The sequence below is a fragment of the Lissotriton vulgaris genome, chromosome 5 (genome assembly GCF_964263255.1).
Source record: "Lissotriton vulgaris chromosome 5, aLisVul1.2, whole genome shotgun sequence".
In the NCBI taxonomy this organism is placed as follows: domain Eukaryota; kingdom Metazoa; phylum Chordata; class Amphibia; order Caudata; family Salamandridae; genus Lissotriton; species Lissotriton vulgaris.
Window position 1 is genome coordinate 1932194899 of NC_141693.1, and position 22698 is coordinate 1932217596.

General features: G+C 44.8%; 1 protein-coding gene across 2 annotated transcripts in view; it reads left to right on the plus strand.

Annotated features, from left to right (window-relative positions):
* LOC147717782 (N-acetyllactosaminide alpha-1,3-galactosyltransferase-like) overlaps nucleotides 1-21252 on the plus strand; it is a 176245-nt gene extending 154993 nt beyond the window's left edge. For both annotated transcript variants that reach the window (XM_086924566.1, XM_086924567.1), the window contains exons 3-4: nucleotides 8221-8358; nucleotides 18452-21252. In XM_086924566.1, the coding sequence (XP_086780692.1) occupies nucleotides 8221-8358; nucleotides 18452-19136 (823 nt within the window). In that variant the 3' untranslated portion in view covers nucleotides 19137-21252. The remainder of the gene's footprint in view (nucleotides 1-8220; nucleotides 8359-18451) is intronic.
* Nucleotides 21253-22698: the final 1446 nt, after the last annotated feature.

Here is a 22698-nt window from a genome sequence, read left to right on the forward strand (position 1 = left end):
GTCATCTAGAGAAAATAAGCCTCTCGACGCAGTGTGTTCTTACAGATAAGGATTGGGAGCATTTGTGCCACCTGGGCAATAAAGAACTTCGGGCGGCTAATTACAAACGAATGTCTTTTTTATCACATTGGTTTGCGTATTATACCCCGGAGGCCTTGGAGAGAATGTTCCCGGAAGTTGTGAATAAGTGTTTTAGATGCAAAGCTATGGGTCAGGGAGGATGGTGCCATATCTTCTTCTCCTGCCCGAAGTTGGAATCTTTTTGGAAGGGGATATTCGCAGATATGGAGTTGGCAACTGGGAAAGTATTTTTGCCGGAAGCAGAGGTGGCCAAGTTTGGCACATGTAAAGAGAGGAGCAGGTTTGACAAAACAGAAGAAGTATTTATTTTTATTTCTTGTGTAGTTGCACGGTCTTTAATCCCTCAAAATTGGAAATCCGTGGTGATTCCATCACAGTTACAATGGTTCAATAAAATGAGAAGAACATGTAATTTTGAAAGAGCTTATGCAGGTAGGGTGGGAGCCATTGCAAGATTTGAAAGAAATTGGAAATATTTTGAGAATCTGGAATTGTTGAAAGGAAGATGATAAGGAGGGAGAGGGGAATGTGAACTTTTTGCACTTTTTTTGTAATATTGCTGCTTTATAATAGCTGTTTTCGCACCTTATTGCACTAAGCACTTTAAAATTTTACTTTATTGGATTATATCTCCTTTGGCAGTTGCACTTTATTGCAGTTTTTGCACTTTTATGCAGTGATATTGTTCACTGAAAATTGCTTTTTTTTGCACAAGGATTTTGTAAGTTTTTATAACCGGGTCTTTCCCTTCTAATCCTCTGTTTTTATTCCAGTTTTATCTCTTGTAAATTGTCTGAAATTCCTACTGCCTTGTTCAATAAAAAAATTTAAATAAAAATTAAAAAATAAAAATAAAAACCATGGTAAAGAAATCAAACTAATACGAAACAATGTGTACCACATTTACAAACCTCTTGCGACAATTTCCCATGCAAACCTACCTCCCTACAAAATTAAGTGTGTGGGCCTCAATGACGCCCCTCAAACCACAGAAACAATCACCCCACAAAGATTTCTATATTGCCCAGACACGGTTCCTGCAGTGTCCTGGGGGGAAACAGCCATTACAACGTGGTCATAACCACGCGTGATCGTCACCACGAAGCCATTAGCTCGCATATGGCTTTACCACACATGCTTTTACAACTAGTATGCATTTACCACGCATGATAAATGCATAATCTTAATAATGTCTTTGTGTTGACGAACACGCGCCTCAACATTTCAAATAAATATAGATACAATATGTTTATTAATATATTACAAAAGTATAGCAGCGGATGACACACACGGCCCGGGAAAAGAAAGCGGCAAATTTAATACCTGAAATGAGGAGAGGTTTGCTTGGCGAACTTGAAGAAAAAGATAAAAACGTGGGCTTGGAAACTAGGCTGCGCATGCGTAGAGAGTACAACTGGTGCACAAAAAAACCGGAAAGTTTTACATACTATCATAGAAATATAGCTCTTTTTTTGACCAGTAAAGTTAGTTCTTAAAAATAACTTTTTTTTTTTTTTTTTAGCCCCAATGCCCCCACGATCCCAGATGGCTCCCCATGTCCTTCGACAGCCCACATTGCTTTAACACAGACAGCAGCATACATGCTGCTCTCTCTGACGAAAAACAATCTTCTTTCTTACTTGAAAGAGAGAGCAGATTAACTTGCTCTCTTTTTCAAATAAGAAAGCGGTTTGCTATGGTAAAGTGGGAGCGGCGACTGTACCGCCCTACCATAGCAAACAGCAGTGTTCCGGAAGTATGCACCCCAAGACACTGCAAGAGCCTTGGGAGATGGTGGACCCCAGGACCATCAAGGGTTCCAGTAAGGGGGCTGCGCGACCACCTCCCAACATTAAAAAACCACGGGGAGTCCACAGACCAGGGGCTGGAAGGTCATTTTACATAATACTGCCCCAGGAAGGTGGCGGTCCCTGCGACATGTACGGGGAGAGAGAGAGAGAGGGAGAGCTGAAAACACACTTTTAAAAAAAAAATGTTTTTTTTAAAAGGCTCATAGGGGTGACGGTCCCCGAGACTGAGGGGAAGAGGACCGAAACCCCCGGCATACTTCAAAATAAATCCACAGAGAGGTGGCATTCCCCGGTGCTAGGGGCACCTTACAAGCCCCCCATTATGGAACAAAATTGCCCCCGGAATTTACCCCCCCCCCGGGACCTAATGAATAAAATGTTTTCCTTTTCCACCGCCTACGTGTACCATACGCGTACCCCCCCCTCAATTTTTTATTTAAAAAATATAAAAATTGAGCCTAAAGATCCATGTACGACCCCCTGAGCAAGCCTAGAGGGTCAGGATGTTTCTGCCCTGCCCCCTTTCCTTATTTCTCACCTTTGTTTTACTGTTTTCTTGTGACTCGCTTCTAGCGACGAACAAGATGGCTGCCAACACTTCCTGGAGTGTTGACGCACAGTTGACAGCCAATCAGCACGCAGCTCGTGCTCGCAATTGTACGGATTTCCGTACATGTGCTGTATTTCGTCTCTAGTTATAGCTATGATTTTACTTTTAATTTTCTCAGAAAGTGCTGAATGGATTTACACCATTTAACAAAAAGCACAATCTGCGAACCAAACTCTACCTCTCTGCCAAATTTGGTGTAATTCCGTTCAGCCGTTCAGACTGTAGCCCTGGGTAAAGGTCCCTATGGAAAAATACATGGTGAAAACACGTTTTCGGACCCCCCTTTTTTCTCAGCCCCCTCTTGACGAATCACCCTCAAACTTTCAGGGAAGGAGCGGAGCCAAGCAGGCCATTTTCTTGGTAAAATCCGCGAGGATTCGTCCACTGGCGCCAAAGTTATTCCAAATGGAATGTTGTGGATTTCCTATGGAAAGTAGGTCCTAACTATAACTACCTACTGGCGACCACCAGTAGGTAATATATATATATATATATAACAGCTTGCTGCCTCATGTGAATAATGTCCAGCCCTGACGCGTTTCGTGCTAGGCAGCACTTCTTCAAAAGGGTAAGGACTTGCTGTGAATGAAACCAGGTCCTTCTTCCCAGCACACCTTTGTAAACAGAAACCCCCGCCTCAGTGGGTGTGGCCATGAACATGGCCTCATGGTCCTTGTATTACTGGGGTTTTACTCCAGTGAGTTGCCTGTTTCATTCTCTGTGCAAAAGCGTGAAAATCCCAAGTGGGTTGTTGGGAGATTGAGCGGCTTGTTGCCTGAGCCGCGAGGAGAGCCCAGCTGCAGCTAGCAGTCCGGGCTGAAGCTCCACATGACGTGTCAGCGAGAGGAGTAGGGGAGAGCCTGTGATACAAGTAAGGAAGCTGTTTGAACTGTGGCACTGACCTCACAACCCCCTAATGGCAGGCGTAAGACTGACGCAGGCACATTTAACATGGGACTTGCCCATGTGTAACCGACCCATTGCTGGAGTTGCGTCACTTTTGTGACATACTTTAGCAATGCGTCATTTTTGCGCCTACAGATACGTCAGAAATACTGACATATCTGTAACTCCTTGCGACTTGATGCGTCATACTGTAAATATGATGCACCATTTCTATCGCAATGAGGGCGTATTGAAAAGTGACGCATCGCTGTTATCACGCAGCGATGCGTCACTTTTCATAAATGAGGCCCTTGGTGAATACCGGCACTTTTCTTTTTCCATTTAAAGCACTGCTCATGCACGCATTTACTCCTGGAGTAATCTGAATGCATCTGGAATTTTAATGAAGCACAAAAAGAACAAATGTGAATGGAGCAGCGTCTCCACCGCAGGAGTCACCTGCATGTCAAAATAAACTCAACAAGTACATCGCTTTCTCCAATAAAGTGTCAAGACTGTTTAAATTCAACTTGCCGCCTTACCGGGTTTGACAGTTTTCTAAAATACTTACCTCATATACTTACTTCTGTTGCAGGTAATTAGGTTGAAAATGTTAACTTATCCATCAAAAGAGTTCTTAACATTATTTTAGATTGTATCATACAAGTCCCCTACTTCATGTCAGAAAATTATATATTATTTACCTCACAAATTTATAACCGGAAGAAAGGGCAAATTCTACTCGTCAGCTGAAGTACAAACAGGAGCAAATAAAAGCTTCGGCCTCGTTGCACCACAGAGGGACTCACTTTTTCCAGCCGACTGAAATTTTTTTATGTAGAAAGTGTGTCTCGTCGTCACCCCAGAACATATTACAATAATAAGGAATTGTGTTTTATGGGCCCCTATGTATTTACGTGCTTGATAAAGCATGCGACTCCACGTTCACATAAGAGTGCCGGGACATCCCCTAAAGATTTGGAGCAAAATATTACGGGTATATACTGTACAGTGACACCAGTGTAAGGGGCCACCTTCACCACAGTGGTTTAGCTTTTGTGCTTAGACTTGGGGTCATGGCCTTACTTGTTCTCCAGAGCCAGATGGCCTCTCAAACCTGGTGTTGCATCTTCTGAGAAAGGTGAATTTTCCCCAGTACAGTTAGTTCAGCTAAACTGATTGAAAGTTTGAAACTCTAACAATTGGCTAGGCCTGAGCGGTAAATTCCGTTCCGCTCGCCGAATTTGCTGAATTTGGGTAATTTCGCGTTCCCCAAAATTCTGAGTTCCGTGAAATGTTTTGCTTGTTCGCGTTCTTAAATGCATGTTTGCAAGATATTTCCCCCGAGCACGCAAACCGCGATTGCGAACAGTAAAAAAGCATCTCGAACAAGCAATTCCGTGTGTTCGCAGAATTTCAGCGTGTTCGCTGAGATTTTTTACGTTTCGCTGAGATTTGCGTAACACGATTACGCAAATTCCGCCCACCCCTACAATTGGCAGGCCCCAGCTCGGGTTATTCCTTTGAATGAACCACTTAAAAGGTTTCAAATTTGTACTACAACTTGATAGCACACCTGTTTATTAACAGAAAGGTGAAACATGCACATTCCAAAGCGACCGAAATGCGTGGATAATGTCCTTGAGTGCTGAATTTGGGTGGAGGGGGGATGTGGTGCAGAACTTGTATGCAGTGACAGTGTCACAGTATTCAAATGCGGTCCCTCCTCCACCCTCAAAGTGTGAAAACCAGTAGAGGGGCCTTTAGTGCTCTATTTGGAGAGCCCCCGCCTGTGAAACTTAGCTTAGAGGAAGCTGAGAAGTAAGAAAACACATTCCAGAGACAGCCCTGCATCCTGAAATTGGGGGCGTCGGTGTAATGTGACTGGAAGCCCTCTGCCACATGCTGTGACCCTGATCACGTGCCATGGGAAAGGCGCTGCACCCTCCAGCCAGGGTCTCCCCCTCAGAGGGGGAGGAAACTGTCCACCTAGGAAAAACAAATTTCTCCCTTTTACTTGAGTCTTTTACCATGACCCAGCACCCTCCCTAAAAGCAGGAGGGCCCAACCTTTGCACAGCTTTCTACCATTTAAATGTATACATTTCAAAAAGAACCTTTTGCACCAGAAACACTGAACAGCAAGAAGCCGGTGCTTAAGATCACAGGCTGCGTCCTGGTTACTAAGCCAGTCAGCGGGAATGAATGAGACAGCAATGACTGCGCAGCGTTACATAAACTTACATAAATAACACCATGACGTTGCGTTTTACATAACGATTACTACAACAGCATGGACACTATAACGCGTCATCTCTTCAAAGCAGGCATAGCTAGCTATAAAACATTGAATATTAATACATCGGCATTTGTTAACTCTAAAATGTTCTTGAGACCAGTGTGTACAAGTAAACAGGAGTCTCTTTAACCAACAATACCCCAACAAGACAAGCAGCATATAACTAAAAGGACCACGGAAGAAGTCGCTGAGCAGTGCAAGGCCACCCTTTACACGGGGCCCCACTTTGCACCCACAGCCTGGCACTCCAGGGAATCCAGGGGCATATTATCAACAAATAGCGATAATTATTGCTAAATGCGCTTAGCGCATTTTTTTATCGACGCATATCGCCGGATATTATCGCTGAGATAACATGCTATTAGCAACATTCATCTCTAAAGCGATAAAATACTCGGCGATAGCGGCTCAATGTGTGAATAACGCTCGAAATCAAGCGATATTCAGGCATTATCGCGAATGGGAACTTAACCTGAATATCAACCTCCCATTGGATATACAGGTTAAGTCCTGGTCTGAGCAGGCGTTAGGTTCTGGCGATATTCACGCTTAGCACAAATTTTTTAATCGCTTCGCCTGCCTTGCTAATAGGCAATAGCAGTGTTAGTGACTGCTTTCAGTTGCTAACAGGTTGGGTACGCCCACTTTGTATGTCATTAGCAATGAATATCGCTGACATGCAAAGCGAGCCCCAAACCTGTAGCTATCGCCTATAAGCTGTCGCTAACTGCTGTTAGCGACAGCTTGCTAATAGGGCGATAAAAATATTGCCGCTGTAGCAGGAAAAAGTCCGACTAAAGCGGCGATATTGCCCTTGCTAATATGCCCCTCAGTTTCCTAAGTCAATTGGCATGGATCGGGTAGACAGTGGAAAAAAAAGGTCCTTATCTACAAAAATGTAAGAGATTACCTCCTGCAAATTTTCAAAAGGAGCAGCTTGGAGAACAGCGATCTAAAGGCACATCTCAAGCAGAACACGTCCCCAAACTGGATGGATGAACCAATAAGCTGTGAGCAGCGTGTCCAGCAGCAGCAGAGCTGTTGCTTTGCCCATTCCACCTCACAGCAGCAGGAGGAATGCACAGAAACAGCCATGCCCCTCCCCCATTCAATAGGTTTGTTAATAAAACAAAATCCGATTGCACTAACCACAACAGGCATAAAGTAAAGTGGCTGCAGCTTAAGTTGTGGCGCGCAGAAAACAGGCAAAAGAGTACTCCTGGAAAACAGATTAAGATTTCAAGTGGAAGGTAGCTGTAGTTGGTCGGTGCTGTTCTATGAAAAATGGATGTGAGGTATCACTGCTCGAACCAATTAGGAAGCAGCAAAGAAGAGGGACAATGCATTTAAGCAATGAAAAGGCAGTAGGCAGGACATAAGTCCTGTAGACTACAAGAGGTCTTCCAGATAGCGCATGCGCTGTCTAGGCTCGACCTAAAAAAGGCACAGAGGGACAAAAGGCAACAGAAAAGGTACAAAAACCAGACACGCACAGACAGGCAAAAGCTACAGAAGGCTAGCAGAACGAACCAGCAGAAGAGCAAGGCTCTCCCACTGGACCAACAGGGACGAGGCGCAGGCAGGAGCTTGCGGGTGGAGGAGGGCCTCGAACACTTTACATAGAAGGCAGAGGGTGCTGGGGGCAGTGGTGCAATGGTGGAACTGGGTGAGGGGAGAACAGTTTCTTTGACCAGGAGATCACAGGTCTTGCTCACCCTGTCACGCAGCGGCTACCATTAAGTAGGTCAGGGGGGGTGGAGAGCAGCGGGGAGGCGGGAAGACACAGTGGGGGTAGGGGCCGTGGGGGCAGCAGTGATGGGAGCGAAGCGGAAAACCGGGCTGTGAAAAAGGAGGCAGAGAAAGGGAAAAAAGACACAAGAAAGGCACAAAGGAAAAAAGAGAAAACAAGGTACAATAAAGGCATAAAGAGAAAACGGGTACAGAGGGAAAAAGGGCAACAGAAAAGGCACAAAAACAAGGCACACACAGACAGGCAAAGGCTACAGAAGGCTTGTAGAGCAGACCAGCAGAAGAGCAAGGCTCTCCCACTGGACCACCAGGGATGAGGCGCACTAGAAGGTCTGATGGGCTTGGGCAAGGTTTAGAGGGACTGAACTAGCACCCTGCGAGCAGAGTACATGGCCCCTAGACAGGGACATGCAACTGTCTGAGCCCCAGGTGTCCGCAGGGAGGATACGCCTCTGGGAGGTGTGGCAGGATGTGGTGGTTTGATGTGAGATTTGGCACCTGGAAAGGTGGGATATTCATACATTTTACTATGACGGTGTTGACCGCAGGTTTAGACTGCACTTTATGAAAGTCAATAAAAAGTGTATGAAAAAGAATCTCTTGAGCAACAAGTTCATAGTTTGTTCTTTTACTCTCTTGACCTGTTTGTAAGATCATTACAGGTTTGTGATCTCACAATTTAATACCACTACAGACTCCAAGCTTCATACTGTGATAACACTACAGTAATTTAGCATAATTCTGACTCTTGCTTTTCTCATTCTTTCTCACTTGCTTCTTTGGCAGCTGCTTCCCAAATGAGCCTAGTGTGTCTTCCTGGGGCGCCCCCATTGTATGGCATGGGAACTTTAACCGGACGCAAGAAGACGAGTTCTATCGGGCACGGGGGACAGTCATCGGATTGTCTGTCTTTGCAGTGGACATGTAAGTGTTGCAGTACTGCTAGTTTTAAACACCTCTTGAGGTGCACAGGTGGGTGTTTGGGGCCAGGACAGTAGACAGACCCTGAGGGTCAAGTGCAAAAGTATGCATTTGGATCAGTTGCACATGTATTTGGTGAGGACCGGTACACAGCAATGTCAGTTGCATGGGTAGGTGGTTTGGCCAGAACTGCAGGCAGGTGGGTGGAACTGGTGCACTTGGAATAGGTGCACCAATCCGTTACAATGCGAGTTGGGCAGGCAGGCGGCAGGAATAAGTGTGCTATATGATCCTCGCTAGGAGTTTGTAGACATTCCTTCACAGCTCCCAAATCTAAAATCACTGCACAATTTTTTAATCCACCCCAGAATAAACTTAGACCAAGGCACTTAGCCACTTACCTAAAAGTGATTCACCACAGTGTTGGAATGCTCCACATTTCTGTACTCTCAAATTATTTACTCAGCTACCACTCTCCATTGAGGCTCAGTCATATTTGTCCAACATGAGGCCCTTTCAATATTCATAACTCTTGGAATACTTCCCAGGTGTGTGAAGACCATTCCCAATATGGAAAGCAGCCTGTTCAGAGGGCATACCCAAGGAAGAGGGAGAGGTCAGGAAACAATCTCATTTGCCACAAAATCCATAGAGTTGCCTCCAGAACCCAGTCCAGCATGATCTCCAGTTTACTGTTCTTCTAGAATGTGTAGAGACATAGTATTAGAAGCAGGATTGTTTAAAACCGTGGTTCTTCTGGGCTCCAGTAATTAATTCAGGTTTCAGCACACATACCATCACTGGGTTTCCATCACAACAGATGAAGCGTATGATACAGGAAATTTGCATGCAAGATCAAGGAAAAGTAGTGACTCATTTTAGATCTCGGTTATTAAACCAGTACAGTGTCGAAAAAAATAAATAGGGATCTTACAGTTTATTGACCGCTTTCTCAAATAGAGAGATTTCATGGTCTCTTCTGACCTTTGAGACACCTAGTTCCATATACCAGTGCATCACAGTTGCAGATGTTTTCTTTGAAATACCAATGTAAGGTACTGCCCTTCACCTTACAATCTGTGCAGAGAGTGTCCAGCAATTGCCCTGCCATTGTGTGTGCTAGTTTATCTGAGACATGAGATCTTCTGTAGCTATGCACGAGTTGCTGAACACCTCATCAAGACATGGATTTCTTTCAAACAGCTAAATATCTCTTCAGTTTCCTGGGATCTTCACTTAATTTCCATACAAATTCTTTTCATTCGGTCTAAGAATGACTTCTACACTCAGGACATTTAAGAGTTCTCGGTAATCCGGGCAGTAAAGAGTAGAAGGGGTCTGCTAATATATGAAAACAAAATGGAGGACTTACTTGTCGAGTTATGTAATTCTCAATGAGGTGGGAGACATCCTTGACAAATCCTCAATAAGTGAAATTTCTAGGACCTAAACCAATCTATTGCTCTCTACTTATCAGAGGAATTTCAGAGGATGCATGCAAATCTATTGCAAGGGACTACATCAGGAGTCAATACATCCCACCCAATGCATAGAGAGTTTCTACATCAGGATGAACAGATGACCTCACAAAGGACATAAGTGATCTCATTAGTGACATAACATGATATCTTACCAAACCATCATCAATGAAATGCATGTGGATGCTGCATGATCTCTTAGTGTATGAGCTGGTAATTTAAACATGTGAAAAAAGTCCTCTTAGTTATTGTTAGAAATATTGTGCTGTGGTATGTGAGTTATGGTTAGCATGGAAGGTGTGTGAGTTGTGGTTTGCTTAGTTGACCATAATTGGAGAATTTCAGGGTGTTTTTTGGTTTTATTTTGTAAACAAAACTGATCTTTGAATGTAGTTTTTACAGTGGATTTAAGAGGTTTTTCAAGGTGCTTTGACCAACGTTAACCATAATTTCCCAGCAATTGTGGTATTTAAATTGAAAGGTAAGAGTGTTTCTGTGGTGGTTGTGGGGATTTATGTAGTAGGTGATGAATGATTATGTCTCCTTATCATGTTGTAGTCTCCCACCTGTTTTGCATGATCCAGCAAAAGGTGACTGCCTGGACTGCCTCCGGCCTGGCCTGTGTACACCTACCCTGTGACTGACCACTATTTCACATTGCCTTTAGAGTTTTGCAACTACAGCTTGTCATAAATAGCAAGCATCCCATGTGATCAACAGCCAGGGGCATGTACAATTTATACATTTATCACAATTCTGGTATCTCTACTTTTGTCTAAATCTGACAATTAATGCTATTAGCAAAAAAAAAACATTTTGACCTTTCTGGTGTCAGATCTGCATGAACGCTGAAATCCCTGCACTGCACTCAGCTCGACATGCCAGCAGAAAACTAAACATGTAACTGCATGATGAATCATATTGGCATTTGCCATACACAATGCAATCCCTGGTATTTCTTTCATAGAGTTAAGGGTAATCTCGTGTAATCTTATTTGTACAACAAATTAAGGCTTCTAAGACAGTTGTAATCTGTCACATCAAGGATAAGGCCATTACCATTGAATTTGACGTGTGAGCCCACCAGAGCTCAACTTGTCAGGGGCGGCCAATCTCCAAGACACACGGCATTTGGGCTTGCACAGTGAAGGCTGTGCGCCCAACCCCCACTGGCCAGGCCCAGTTTATCCTTCTTAATTCCTTGTAGGGTTTCTGGATCGTATTGTATGTTCTGAAATCTTCTTGGCCTTGGAGCATTAACCAAAGCAAAATTCACAGGCATGTGTTGAGTCTTAGTGGCCTGTGGTTCTGGGTTTGCAACCCCACAGAAAGGTCTTAAACAGGCCCATGAATCTTGTAATGGTTTGCAGCACTGGCGATGAAACTCGCCATGAGTTTACGGTTCCTTAACCAGGGTTCACTGTTGTCGAGCGGACCTCAATGTAGTTGCAAGCCTAGCACAGCAGTCTGAGAACCCAGCAGGAAAATCTGTTTTTTATTTGTCACTCAGGGGATACCTTTTGAAAGTCCTATCTGAGCCAGGAGGTCCGGGAATCGTTTCCATAACCCCTTATGGCGTAGAATATACCTGAGCTTTAAATGTACTGCCAATGTAGAGACTGCTGATGTTTTCACTCCAGAGTAGTCGCTTGCAATGTAGTTACACATATATATTGCCTATATGTTAATCAATCAATCAATCAATCAATCAAAGCATTTATTTAGCGCACTACTCACCCAGAGGGTCTCAAGGCGCTGGGGGAGGGGGGTCCGCTACTGCTCGAACAGCCAGGTCTTGAGTTGCTTCCTGAAGGCGAGGTGGTCCTGGGTCAGGCGGAGGTGGGTCGGGAGGGAGTTCCATGTCTTGGCGGCGAGGTAGGAGAAGGACCGTCCCCTGTGGTGGCTCTTCGGATGCGGGGGACGGCGGCGAGGGCGTGGCCGGTCGATCGAAGTTGGCGTTTGGGAGCGTAGAAGTTGAGGCGGCTGTTGAGGTATCCTGGGCCTTGGTTGTGTAGGGCTTTGTGTGCGTGGGTGAGGAGTCGGAAGGTGATTCTCTTGTTGACCGGGAGCCAGTGCAGGTCTCTCAGGTGTCCGGAGATGTGGCTGCGACGGGGGATGTCCAGGATGCGTCGTGCTGAGGCGTTCTGGATCCGCTGGAGTCTCTTCTGGAGTTTGGCGGTGGTTCCAGCGTAGAGGGAGGTTCCGTAGTCAAGACGGCTGGTGACGAGGGCCTGGGTGACCGTCTTCATGGTCTCAGTGGGGATCCATCGGAAGATCTTACGTAGCATGCGCAGGATGTTGAAGCACGACAAGGAGACGGCGTTGACTTGTCTGGTCATGGAGAGGGAGGAGTCCAGGATGAAGCCCAGGTTGCGTGCGTGGTCTGTTGGTTTGGGTGCGCTGCCTAGGGCGGGGGGCCACCAGGAGTCATCCCAGGCGGAGGGTGGGGATCCCAGGATGAGGACTTCCGTCTTGTCCGAGTTCAGTTTCAGGCGGCTGTTCTTCATCCATTCGGCTACCTCTTTCATCCCTTCGTGAAGGTTGGCTCTGGCGGTGGCGGGGTCGTTGGTGAGGGAGAGAATCAGCTGGGTGTCGTCGGCGTAGGAGATGATGTTGAGGTTGTGCTGGCGTGCGATGTCTGCGAGGGGGCTCATGTAGACGTTAAAGAGGGTTGGACTGAGCGAGGAGCCTTGAAGAACGCCGCAGATGACTTCGGTGGCTTCAGATCTGAACGGGGGGAGGCGGACTCTCTGTGTCCTTCCGGCGAGGAAGGAGATGATCCACTCCAGTGCCTTCTCCTGGATTCCGACGTTGCTGAGTCGCTGCACTAGTGTACGGTGGCAGACAGTGTCGAAGGCCGCGGAGAGGTCTAGGAGGATGAGGGCAGCTGTTTCTCCGTTGTCAAGCAGTGCTCGGATGTCATCGGTGGCTGCGATCAGGGCGGTCTCTGTGCTGTGGTTGGCCCGGAAGCCAAACTGCGAGAGGTCGAGGGATCCGTTCGTCTCGAGGAAGGCGGCCAGCTGCTTGTTGACGGTCTTCTCGATGACTTTAGCAGAAAACGGGAGCAGCGAGATGGGGCGGTAGTTCTTGAGGTCGGTGGGGTCGGCTGATGGCTTCTTTAGTAGAGCGCTGAGTTCGGCGTGCTTCCAGCTCTCTGGGAAGGTAGCGGTGTCAAAGGAGGTGTTGATGATGTCCCGCAGGTGGGGTGCGATGACAGCGTCAGCCTTGTTGAAGACGTGGTGAGGGCAGGGGTCAGTAGGAGATCCGGAGTGGATGGAGTTCATCGTGCGGACGGTGTCTTTGGTGCTGATTGGGGTCCAGGCACGGAGGGTGGTGGTGGGGGGCCGTGGTTCGTGGCGTGTGTTGGTTGAGTGCTGAAGCTGTTGTGTATGTCCGCGATCTTGTTGTGGAAGTAGGAGGCGAGGGAGTTGCAGAGGCCTTGCGAAGGGGTGATGTCGTTGTTTCCGGCGTTGGGGTTGGAGAGCTCTTTAAAGATGTTGAAGAGTTCCTTGCTGTTGTGTGTGTTGTTGTCCAGTCGTTCCTTGAATGCGGTTTTCTTGGTGGTGCGGATGAGTTGGTGGTGTTTTCGGGTGGCGAGCTTGAGGGCTGTCATGTTGTCCGGTGTTGGGTCTCTGCGCCATGTTCTCTCGAGGGCTCGGCAGTTCTTCTTGGAGCTCTTGGGTTCGTCGGTGAACCATGGGGCTTTCTTGCTACCGGGTCTGCTAGGCGGGGTCTTCAGAGGGGCGAGGTCGTCTGCGCAGTTGCTGATCCACTTCGCGAGGTTGGTGGCCGCCTGGCTTGGGTTTGTTGCGCTGGTGGGAGGGTTCATGCTCAGGGAGGTCGCGAGCTGGTCGGCTGTGATCTTGTTCCAGCTTCTGCGTGCAACCTGTTGCTGGTGGTGGTGGATCGTGGTCCTTCTGAAGCTGAAGTGGACGCAGCTGTGGTCCGTCCAGTGGAGTCCGGTGGCGTGGCTGAAGGCGATGTCCTTGCTGGATGAGAAGACGGGGTCGAGTGTGTGTCCGGCGTAGTGGGTGGGGGTGGTGACCAGCTGCTTGAGTCCCAGGTTTGCGAGGTTGTCCAGCAGGGTGGTGGTGTTGCGGTCGTTGTTGTTCTCCAGGTGGAATGTTACTGAACTAAAGAAACTGGTCGAAAATATCTTGAGGCTGACCTCTCCAAACCAAAGTACAACCATGTCACATTAGAGGGAAAATGAAAGAATCAGTGTTACATTTTTCCTGAGAGTTCTTGGTGCAAGCTTGCTTTGTCTTGTTTGAAGCCACTCTTTAAAAAAAAACGCTCTAAAAACTTGAAAGATAAAACATTTTAATTTATTGGAAATGTTCACAAAAATGTGTGTGTTTTCCAAGGACTGGCATTACAGCCAGGAATTATTCTACGTTTCCCAAACCTTTTTTAAAAAACGACAGTCAAAAGAAAGTAACTTTTCCTTTTGCATTCTGTTAGTTCTCTCATTCAAACTATTAACCCTTGGATTGTACACAGATATGAACTATGAATTAGAACTCTTGCCTCAAAAAAACCCATCCCTCCTCTCACAGTAGAAGTCTGCTACTCCTTTCTAATGTGGATGAGTTATTGTCATGTGTAAACACACAAGCCACCAGTCCAAGACCTCCCATTCGCCTACCTTCCTCATGGTCACCTTACCCACAATCTCACGCAAGACATGGGCATCCTTCTAACAAGGGGATGTTCCACCACTTGATATTCCATATGGAAGGCGTAGAGAACCTCCCGCAACCTGACAAAAACAATATGATTTTCAATGTTTAGCAATAATGAATCTGGCATCCATAATGGAAAGAAGGCAGCAGTGCATCGTTCCAATTATTATTTTGCCTAGAGAAATACACATGGATTATATACTTGGTTGCCCTACTGGTGCCAATCAGATCTAGTGGATCCAATGACTCTTTTAGCAATTTTTTAAGGAATATATTAAAAATCAAATATAGATTCATAATATTGTGCCTTCTTGCTAGTAGCTATGGCGATCCTATATTACTGTATCGCGGAATTGACGACAGAGCTTTAAGTTGATGGGTATCGATTGAACTCTGCACCATTACTTTATATGAAGCTTAACACTCTGATATATGGCTAATTGGTACCAAACAAAGAAATCAAGGGGCAGATTTTGCTGCTGAGATTGTGCTTTGGTTTCACTGAAACAAAATGCCTCAGTTCAAGATACTTAAAGAACTGTGAAGGAAGTAACTGACATTGGGTAGAGATGTGATCAAAAGCCGTACACACAATAGCAGAAGAACTGCAAAGGACACTGTATGACAAACGTAAATCAAGGTTTGACTACTACATGATTGAAGATCTTTAGAAATGGTGGTAAGTCGCAACATTTAAGACCACTCTATTAGAGGTGAATAGAAAACAAATCTCAAAATGTATCTGCAGATAAAGATAAAATTGCCCTGACATAAACTAACGTTGAAAGCAAATGAAAGAAATTTTAGAACTGAGGCACATTTAAGGGAAATTTCAAACATGAAAAAATCTCAGTGAAAGTCTGAAAAAGTAGCATTTCTCAACTGCCCATTGCTGCCCAATACCACATATCCTATTCAGGAAGGGAAGTTGACTCCTCCCGCTCTCTCTCCCGTCCTCATCCAGACCCGCGCCCTCAAGTTCCAACCTGCAGGGAGGGCCCGTCATCACCTCTCTAGAGTCCATCTTCCTCAATCCATGCAAAACATATAGTCTGCGTGGGGTTTTTATGCTGCTCACCCCAAGAATAAATTAAAATAAGATATTAAAAAAATAACTCAAGACCTAAAATAATAAAGCATTTTTGGAAGGCTCATTATTGACCAGGCCAATAAAGATAGCAGCAGATTGTCCTTTTTTCTGAGGGTCTCCGTCCACTTAGCACTGCATTCTCGTATGCCGTCAAGAAGGTCGTGAAAATGGTTAAGAGATTAACACTATCCTGCATGGTCCACACACATGGAATCATCTACTGTAAGATCCATGTACAGCACTACATGGGCTTTATCTGCTTTTGTTCAACTTGCTACCTGCTTATACCCAAAAATCTAAAACAAGTGTTTTGTTTGCTGGAAAGGCAAGGACTGACGATACAGCATAAAGGGCTAAATCCTTAGCAAAAACTGAGTTTAATAGTAGGTTGTCTGTATACGGACATTATTAGGAGCGCCATGAAACACGGATATAATAAGGTAGGGAGCGAGAATTCCTGGAATGATCCTCTTCCTATGGAAAAGGAGGAAGAAGTGAGACTATTAGAGCACATGCCACACAAGGTTGTTTGAGTTTATAGTCTAAGCATCCTTCAACACCTGAGAGATCAGTTGTAACAAGAAACTGAACAGTAAGGATTGGCAGAATCCAGTGGGTATTCATACTGGCAACGCTTGACTGAAACTCTCTGGTGGATTACAGGGCTACCTTCGCTGGTTAGGTGGTTTTGAGGGAAGTTCACTATCTAAGATATGTTTTGAAAAGGGCAAATTAAAGCCACAGTCCAAGTCATTAGTACACTCTGGACCCCATAAGCTCACCACTATAGTGAAAGCTGTTCTTGGTGTATCTGGATAAGGAGTCTAAGTTTTTCTCAAATATGAGTTTCTTATTTTCAATAAAAATACTTTGAAGCTACTAATATTATTTGAGGTGTATTAGTAACCACCTGAGACAATATTACACTATGGAAACCGTATTCAAGATTACCAGCAGTGATCACATCAGTGCATCAGGCACAATTATTAGAAATGATGTAAAAAAAAGCTTTGTCAATGTAGAGTGACTCTCCATGTGTAACACATAACAACAGCCATAGCTGCAATGCTGATAGCACCTACTTCATAATATTGAAATAAGTCTCCCAACACAGTTTGACTTCTATCACTCAAATATAAGTTGCAAATATATTTTGGAAAGTCAACCATTTTTCTCCAAACATCAACTTATGAGTTCAGAAATACACACATTTTCATCTCGAAATACCTGCTTTTCAATTTTGGCATACATATATTAATTCAACCGGGCAATTGGAGAGCCTAAAGGGGTTACAGCTTATGGGACATGCAAATGGTTACTCGTATGGTAAAAGAAAACTAGGTGTACTTTACAAATCGAATCGATTGGCCATAGAAGCGCCTAACCTATAAGTCTGGACTATGTGACAAATGGGGTTGGGTGGCACCAAGGCGAATAAACGTGTTATAATCTCATTATACCACTGCAGAATGATTTGTGAAGCCTACTGCTTTATCAATAAAAATATTTTTTATAACATATTCATTCAACCAAGCAAAAGCTTCTAATTTAGCTCACAAAGCTGCCCACAGGAAAGCTACTCACAGGCAGCAGGAGAGCTACCAGTAGCTCACGAGCTACTATTTGGAGAACCCTGGTCTGGATACTACAAGGACGTCACACAGCACTTTAGTCCTTTAGCAGCACCTCCCTTCTGGACAGCTAAAAAACTCCAAACCCATGATGATGGCCTGTTCGTGATACTACGAATCTTCTTGAAGGACATGCTAAAGGGATCAAAATTCTGAGCTAGGTGATAATTATCGTACCGCCACTATTTTCACGTGAAAGATTTTTCCAATAAAGAAACTGTTGAAATTTACCAGGGAAAAGTCCTGGAAAAAGGAAGGACTTGAGGCAATCAATGTTGTAAAAATGTTTCTGCAAGTTATGCCTCCTTTTTCCCTCCAAAATGATGACTAGGAGAATTTTATCACACCCACAGTGATAGTATTTACCAGATGTGGTAAATAACACACCCATTCCTAGCCAACACTGGCAATAGTAAATCTTCTTGAACTCTAAGTGTGGGATAGTATTCCCATTTCAGGATTGGTGTGAGGAACAGCCACGGGAATGCAGGGCCAGTATGAGTCTTCCACCTGCATTCTTGGCTTTGATTGTACATGAATTGTGTTTGTTAGTTGAATCATGGTTGGAAGACTGCTTAAACAATGGGCTCTTACCTAGTACCCGGGTACTGGTTGACTTAACTGTTTCTTCAGGTGAGCTTTGTGGATTGTAGTCTCCCACAGTGCATTTCACCTTAACCTTGAACATCCATAGACAATGTCATGGGTTACAACACAGATGGTCGGGTCAAGCATGTAGCTGATGGCACGTGATGTACTGGCAGTGCAGTGACCACACTTCATGCAAACTTAATGGAACTTTGTGCTGTGGAGTCAAAAATAACATTGTCGCTTGTACAAACACATGTATAACCATGAAATGATAAAATGTGAGAAACAAGAAAGAATGGAAATAAAGACGGAATAAATAATGAAATAATTTTTAAAGGAAATGATGTTTGGAATCCTCATTTCGTACTGAGGAAAAACAGTGTGCCCATAGGGATGCCTTTAAAGCCTCATTAAAGACACGTGTTGATCGATAAACTTGGCACCCAGGGACGTTGGCCGCCACCTACGGAGCACCTTGAAAGGAGTAGAATCATTTGTAAAACTCAAAGCTGTGCACCTGACTCAAATTTACACTATCTCCTGTCTTGCCACATTTTTCTCTCTCTGTCACCTTTGCTGGTTATCCCTCAATTAATTATTATCCTTATCTCTCCTATCCAGGTACATCCAAAGATATCTTGGGCACTTTCTGGAAACTGCAGAGCTTTACTTCATGCCAGGATATCCTGTCGTCTACTATGTGATGGTAGACGACCCCTCCCTGGTTCCCAAAATCTACTTGCTGCCCAACAGGTCTATGGAGGTGATTAAAGTCAAGAAACATGCCCGCTGGCAAGACATTAGCATGATGCGCATGAGAGATATTGCTGAGTTGGTGGTCCCACGTGCTAAGCTTCAGGTTAACTTTCTCTTCTGCATGGACGTGGACGAAGAGTTCACATCTATCTACGGGGTTGAAACTTTGAGTGACTTAGTGGCCCAGGTCCACTCCATACACTATCTCTGGCCCAAGTTCATACATACATTTGAAACCAATCCTGCATCTGCTGCCTTTGTTGATCCCAGCAAGAGCGACTACTACTACCACGCAGCCGCCTTTGCTGGAACAGTCTCTGAGATCTTAAAGCTTGCAAGGGCCTGCCATGAGGGCATCCGGAGGGACAAAGAGAAAGGGATTGAGGCAGTCTATCAGGAGGAGAGTCATCTCAATCATTACCTGCTGCACACAAAGCCCACCAAGCTCCTGTCACCTGAGTACAACTGGGGTGGATGGCTGAATGTCAAGTACCACACATTGCGCTGGATGCCCAAAGACTACGCAAATCTGCACAAAAATGCAGAATGACCCGCACAATATAATAGGATTTACGTGAAGCCACCACAGTCTCATCATTTCTATTGTTTTCCTGGCACTGTCCTTGGAATAGGACATTAAGCAGAAGGCTCAGCCGTGTTTGGGGATGACGATAAAGGGAGTCCATTGAATATACTGTAATACGTTGATCCATGACCTCTCCAAAGGTCCCAAACTAGGCCAACCATAAAGTTTGTGTCCATATTTAGCAAAAGATTCTTAACTATATTTCTGTATGTTCTGGTATTTTGTTTCCCGAGGTGTGTGGGGGTTGGAGGAAGAGGATGGGAAATGAGAACAACCCAAAACAATAAAACAATTCTTGGCCAGAGAAATCAGATGAATGGTATGAACACACTTGGCTTTCCTCTCCGTCACAGTTTTCTGAACTTTTTATACAAAATTACTACTCTACTCTGCACTTTTTTGCATAGATGGAAGAAATGATGCTTCTATGAATCAGAGTTGCCCCCCTCATATGCTCCACCCTTCTTTGCCTCACTCTCACTGTGCCTGACAATCAGATCTTTATCTCACCCATAGGCAGCTGAAGATACAGCTAATGGTTGTAAGTTTAACAAATAACATAAAATGTACCTATTATGATCATTGTATCTAGTGAGCATCGCTTCTTTTATTAAGGTACCGGTTTGATTTGAACTACACACAGATTAATGATTCGGGCGTGCAGGACAATTTATTTCGAAAGAAGCATTGCCAAAGTTCCTAGAACAGTTTTTTGTTGTTTACAATCAAAAGCTTTGATGGGATGAGAACAAAGATATGTGTAGAGTTTTTTTCTAAGGTTGTATTTCTGATAAGGGAATGTTAATTTGTTGGTAGCCTCAACAATCAGGGTTGGAAATAGAGATAAAAACAAGCATTTGCAATGCAATCGGTCTCGCCTTCAGGACGTTATATGAATTTAGCCATGCAGCTCATTAGTCTGAGTGCTAAAACATCTACTGTTCTTTAACATGGAGGGAAAGTAAGCACCAAACTGCGTGGCATGCAGGGTATGGGAACACACAACCCCAAAACAGGTTTTTCATGTTTAGGAAATATTTCCTTTCAGAGGGAAATGGTATAATTCAAAGCTTTGTTTCTAATACAAAATCAGGGCCTTCGGTGGTCATATCACTGAAAATACAAGATTTGAAAAAATTATTGTCTGCCGGCGCCCATGGGACAATTTCAATGGACAGGAATCTGGAGAATGCTAAAGTGATTCTGGTATTTTACTGTCCTCTGCTGGTCATTATCTATCAAAAAAGTGAAATAGAGGCAGTTGCCAGAAGAATAAAAAAGAGAAAGTCCCTCAGCAGAAAGCAATTCTGGTATTTTACTGACCTCTACTGGTAGTTTTCTATCAAGACAGTTAATTAGAGGCAGTTGAACAGAAAAAAGTCCCTAGGCGGAAGCAGAGAAGTCCTAGGGCAGATCTCCAGAGCCCACAAAGTACATACACATATACTAAAGTATACATAGAGTTCCCTAGCACACGACAATAGTATAATGTAACAGTAATACAGTAAGTTATTGTGAAATTAAAATCTTGACCCAAAATTAATGCGGGTCTTCAATCTTTTTTAGTTTGTTGTCTTCATCCTTCTTTAATCTCTTATTGTGTGACTGTTCCAAAGCCCAAATGCCAACACATGCTTCGTCGTCTCTGTATTTTAGAACATACGACTTTTTCAAGGCTACATAAGAGATAGATTACAACCTGAGCAGGTGTACAGCACACTGGTTAGAAGCGGTGTGAGGCATTAGCCCTTCTTGAGGGCTCCGTATACATTAAATGCTCATCTGTAGTGCACTACTCAGCATGGCGGACATACTTTCTATGGCCCTAGGAAACCGGTGCAAAAGAAATGCTTTTTAACATGTAGGACTTGTATTGAATGCATTTTAATTAAATATACATTGGAGCCAATAAATACAATACAGTAATTGTCCAGAGATAAACTGTGCAGAGCAAAACAGTAAAGGGAAAAGTCAATTTTGGCTGTGCAAAACAATTCTTCTTGAAGCGCAGACCACAATATGAGATCAGACCTCAGGTTCTTTACATTCAGTATTTTGTATAAATTTTCAACCAATATACCCGATATGCCAAAGTTGCGGTCTCGGATAATGAGTGACAGCAGCATTATTGGTTGCTAAAAATGTGCGTCCTGTTAGGGTTTAGAGCAGCTAGTCCTTTTTTAGTGACCATGCCCAGGCATCACATGATCAATGACCTGTAGGATAAAAGGGTAGTCCTACCTTTACTCGTTGCTTGAAAACGCCTATTTTGGATTCCGGTTGCTGGCTGCTGTCGAGAACGCTAAACTGCTGATCGATACTCTTTTTGTCTGGTCTTCTCACGGGCTCGTGAGAAGAAACCCTGTTGCCTTGCCCCTTTTTGTCTGTTTCCTTCTCCCATCCTGGTTCCCTTTTTGTGCACATTAGCGTAGGTCCCGGGTTGGTGTTTCCCCTATATTCCCTGTGCCTTCTTTCCCAGCGGTTGTGGAGGTGGGTGTCCGGGGGATCCCGTTCCTTTCCCTTGTTGACGGGTTACGCGGTGTGTGAAGGCTTTTGCCACCGTTCGTTAGTTAACGGAGTTGTGTACAGCGCGCTTAGTTAGACGCCTGTTCACGTCGTTATTCGCGGTAGTGACGTTTTGGGTCACTCCGCGAAGGTTTCCACTATCGCTGGGATTGTTTGGGGATTCCGCTTCCGGCCAAGAAACGTCCCGGTTCCCTTTCGCTCCTCATATTTCCGAAGGTTTTTTTTTATGGAACTTGTTAAATCCTTTTTTCCCCTTTTCACGAAGGACACAGCTAAAGTTCTCCCGTTCTGTTTATGAACACTGCCATTTATTAGCGTTCCAGCGCTCATGCATTAAGTGTTTACGAGTGCCTTCACGAAGCAAAGCCTGCGCAAATAACCGGTAAGAGGGTTTGTTTATGTGTATGTCGGGGCGTGGTCATAAGGGACCGGGACCTGCCCTGTGGACAATGTTTACATGAAAAGTTGTCTTCCCTACAGGTGCAGAAGCGTGAAGGAAGAAGGAAGCAGTGTCCTAGTGACTCACAAGGGTGGTAGACTTGGTGTCTCATTAAACCACCCTCTTTTCAGGGTCATTGCCCTACTCATAGTGGTCATCCTGTGAGTGGTCAGTGGTCAGGGAAAGGGGATTGGTGTTTGCTACGTTCCTGCAGTGCTCGGGCTGGTTGGAATCCAACAGAATTTCAAGCCCACGATAAATAGCACTGCCCGGACTAGTATGGATGAGACTGGGGGTACAGGGGCCCTCACGTTGCAGGATATTATGGGGGCAGTACACACTCTACAGGCACAGGTCCAGGAGTTACAACAGGAAAATGTAGGTCTGAAACAAGAGTTAGTAGCGGTGAGGGCCAGAGAACAGACACTCCCCCCCAGAGTGACAGGTCCTGTTATTCAACCTGCTACCTTCCAGTATGGGGGCGGAGCAGGAAAAAGTACGGCGGGCGGGAGTCATCCTATAGCTGTTACTGTGACAACTCCTGTGGCAGTCCCTTTGGCT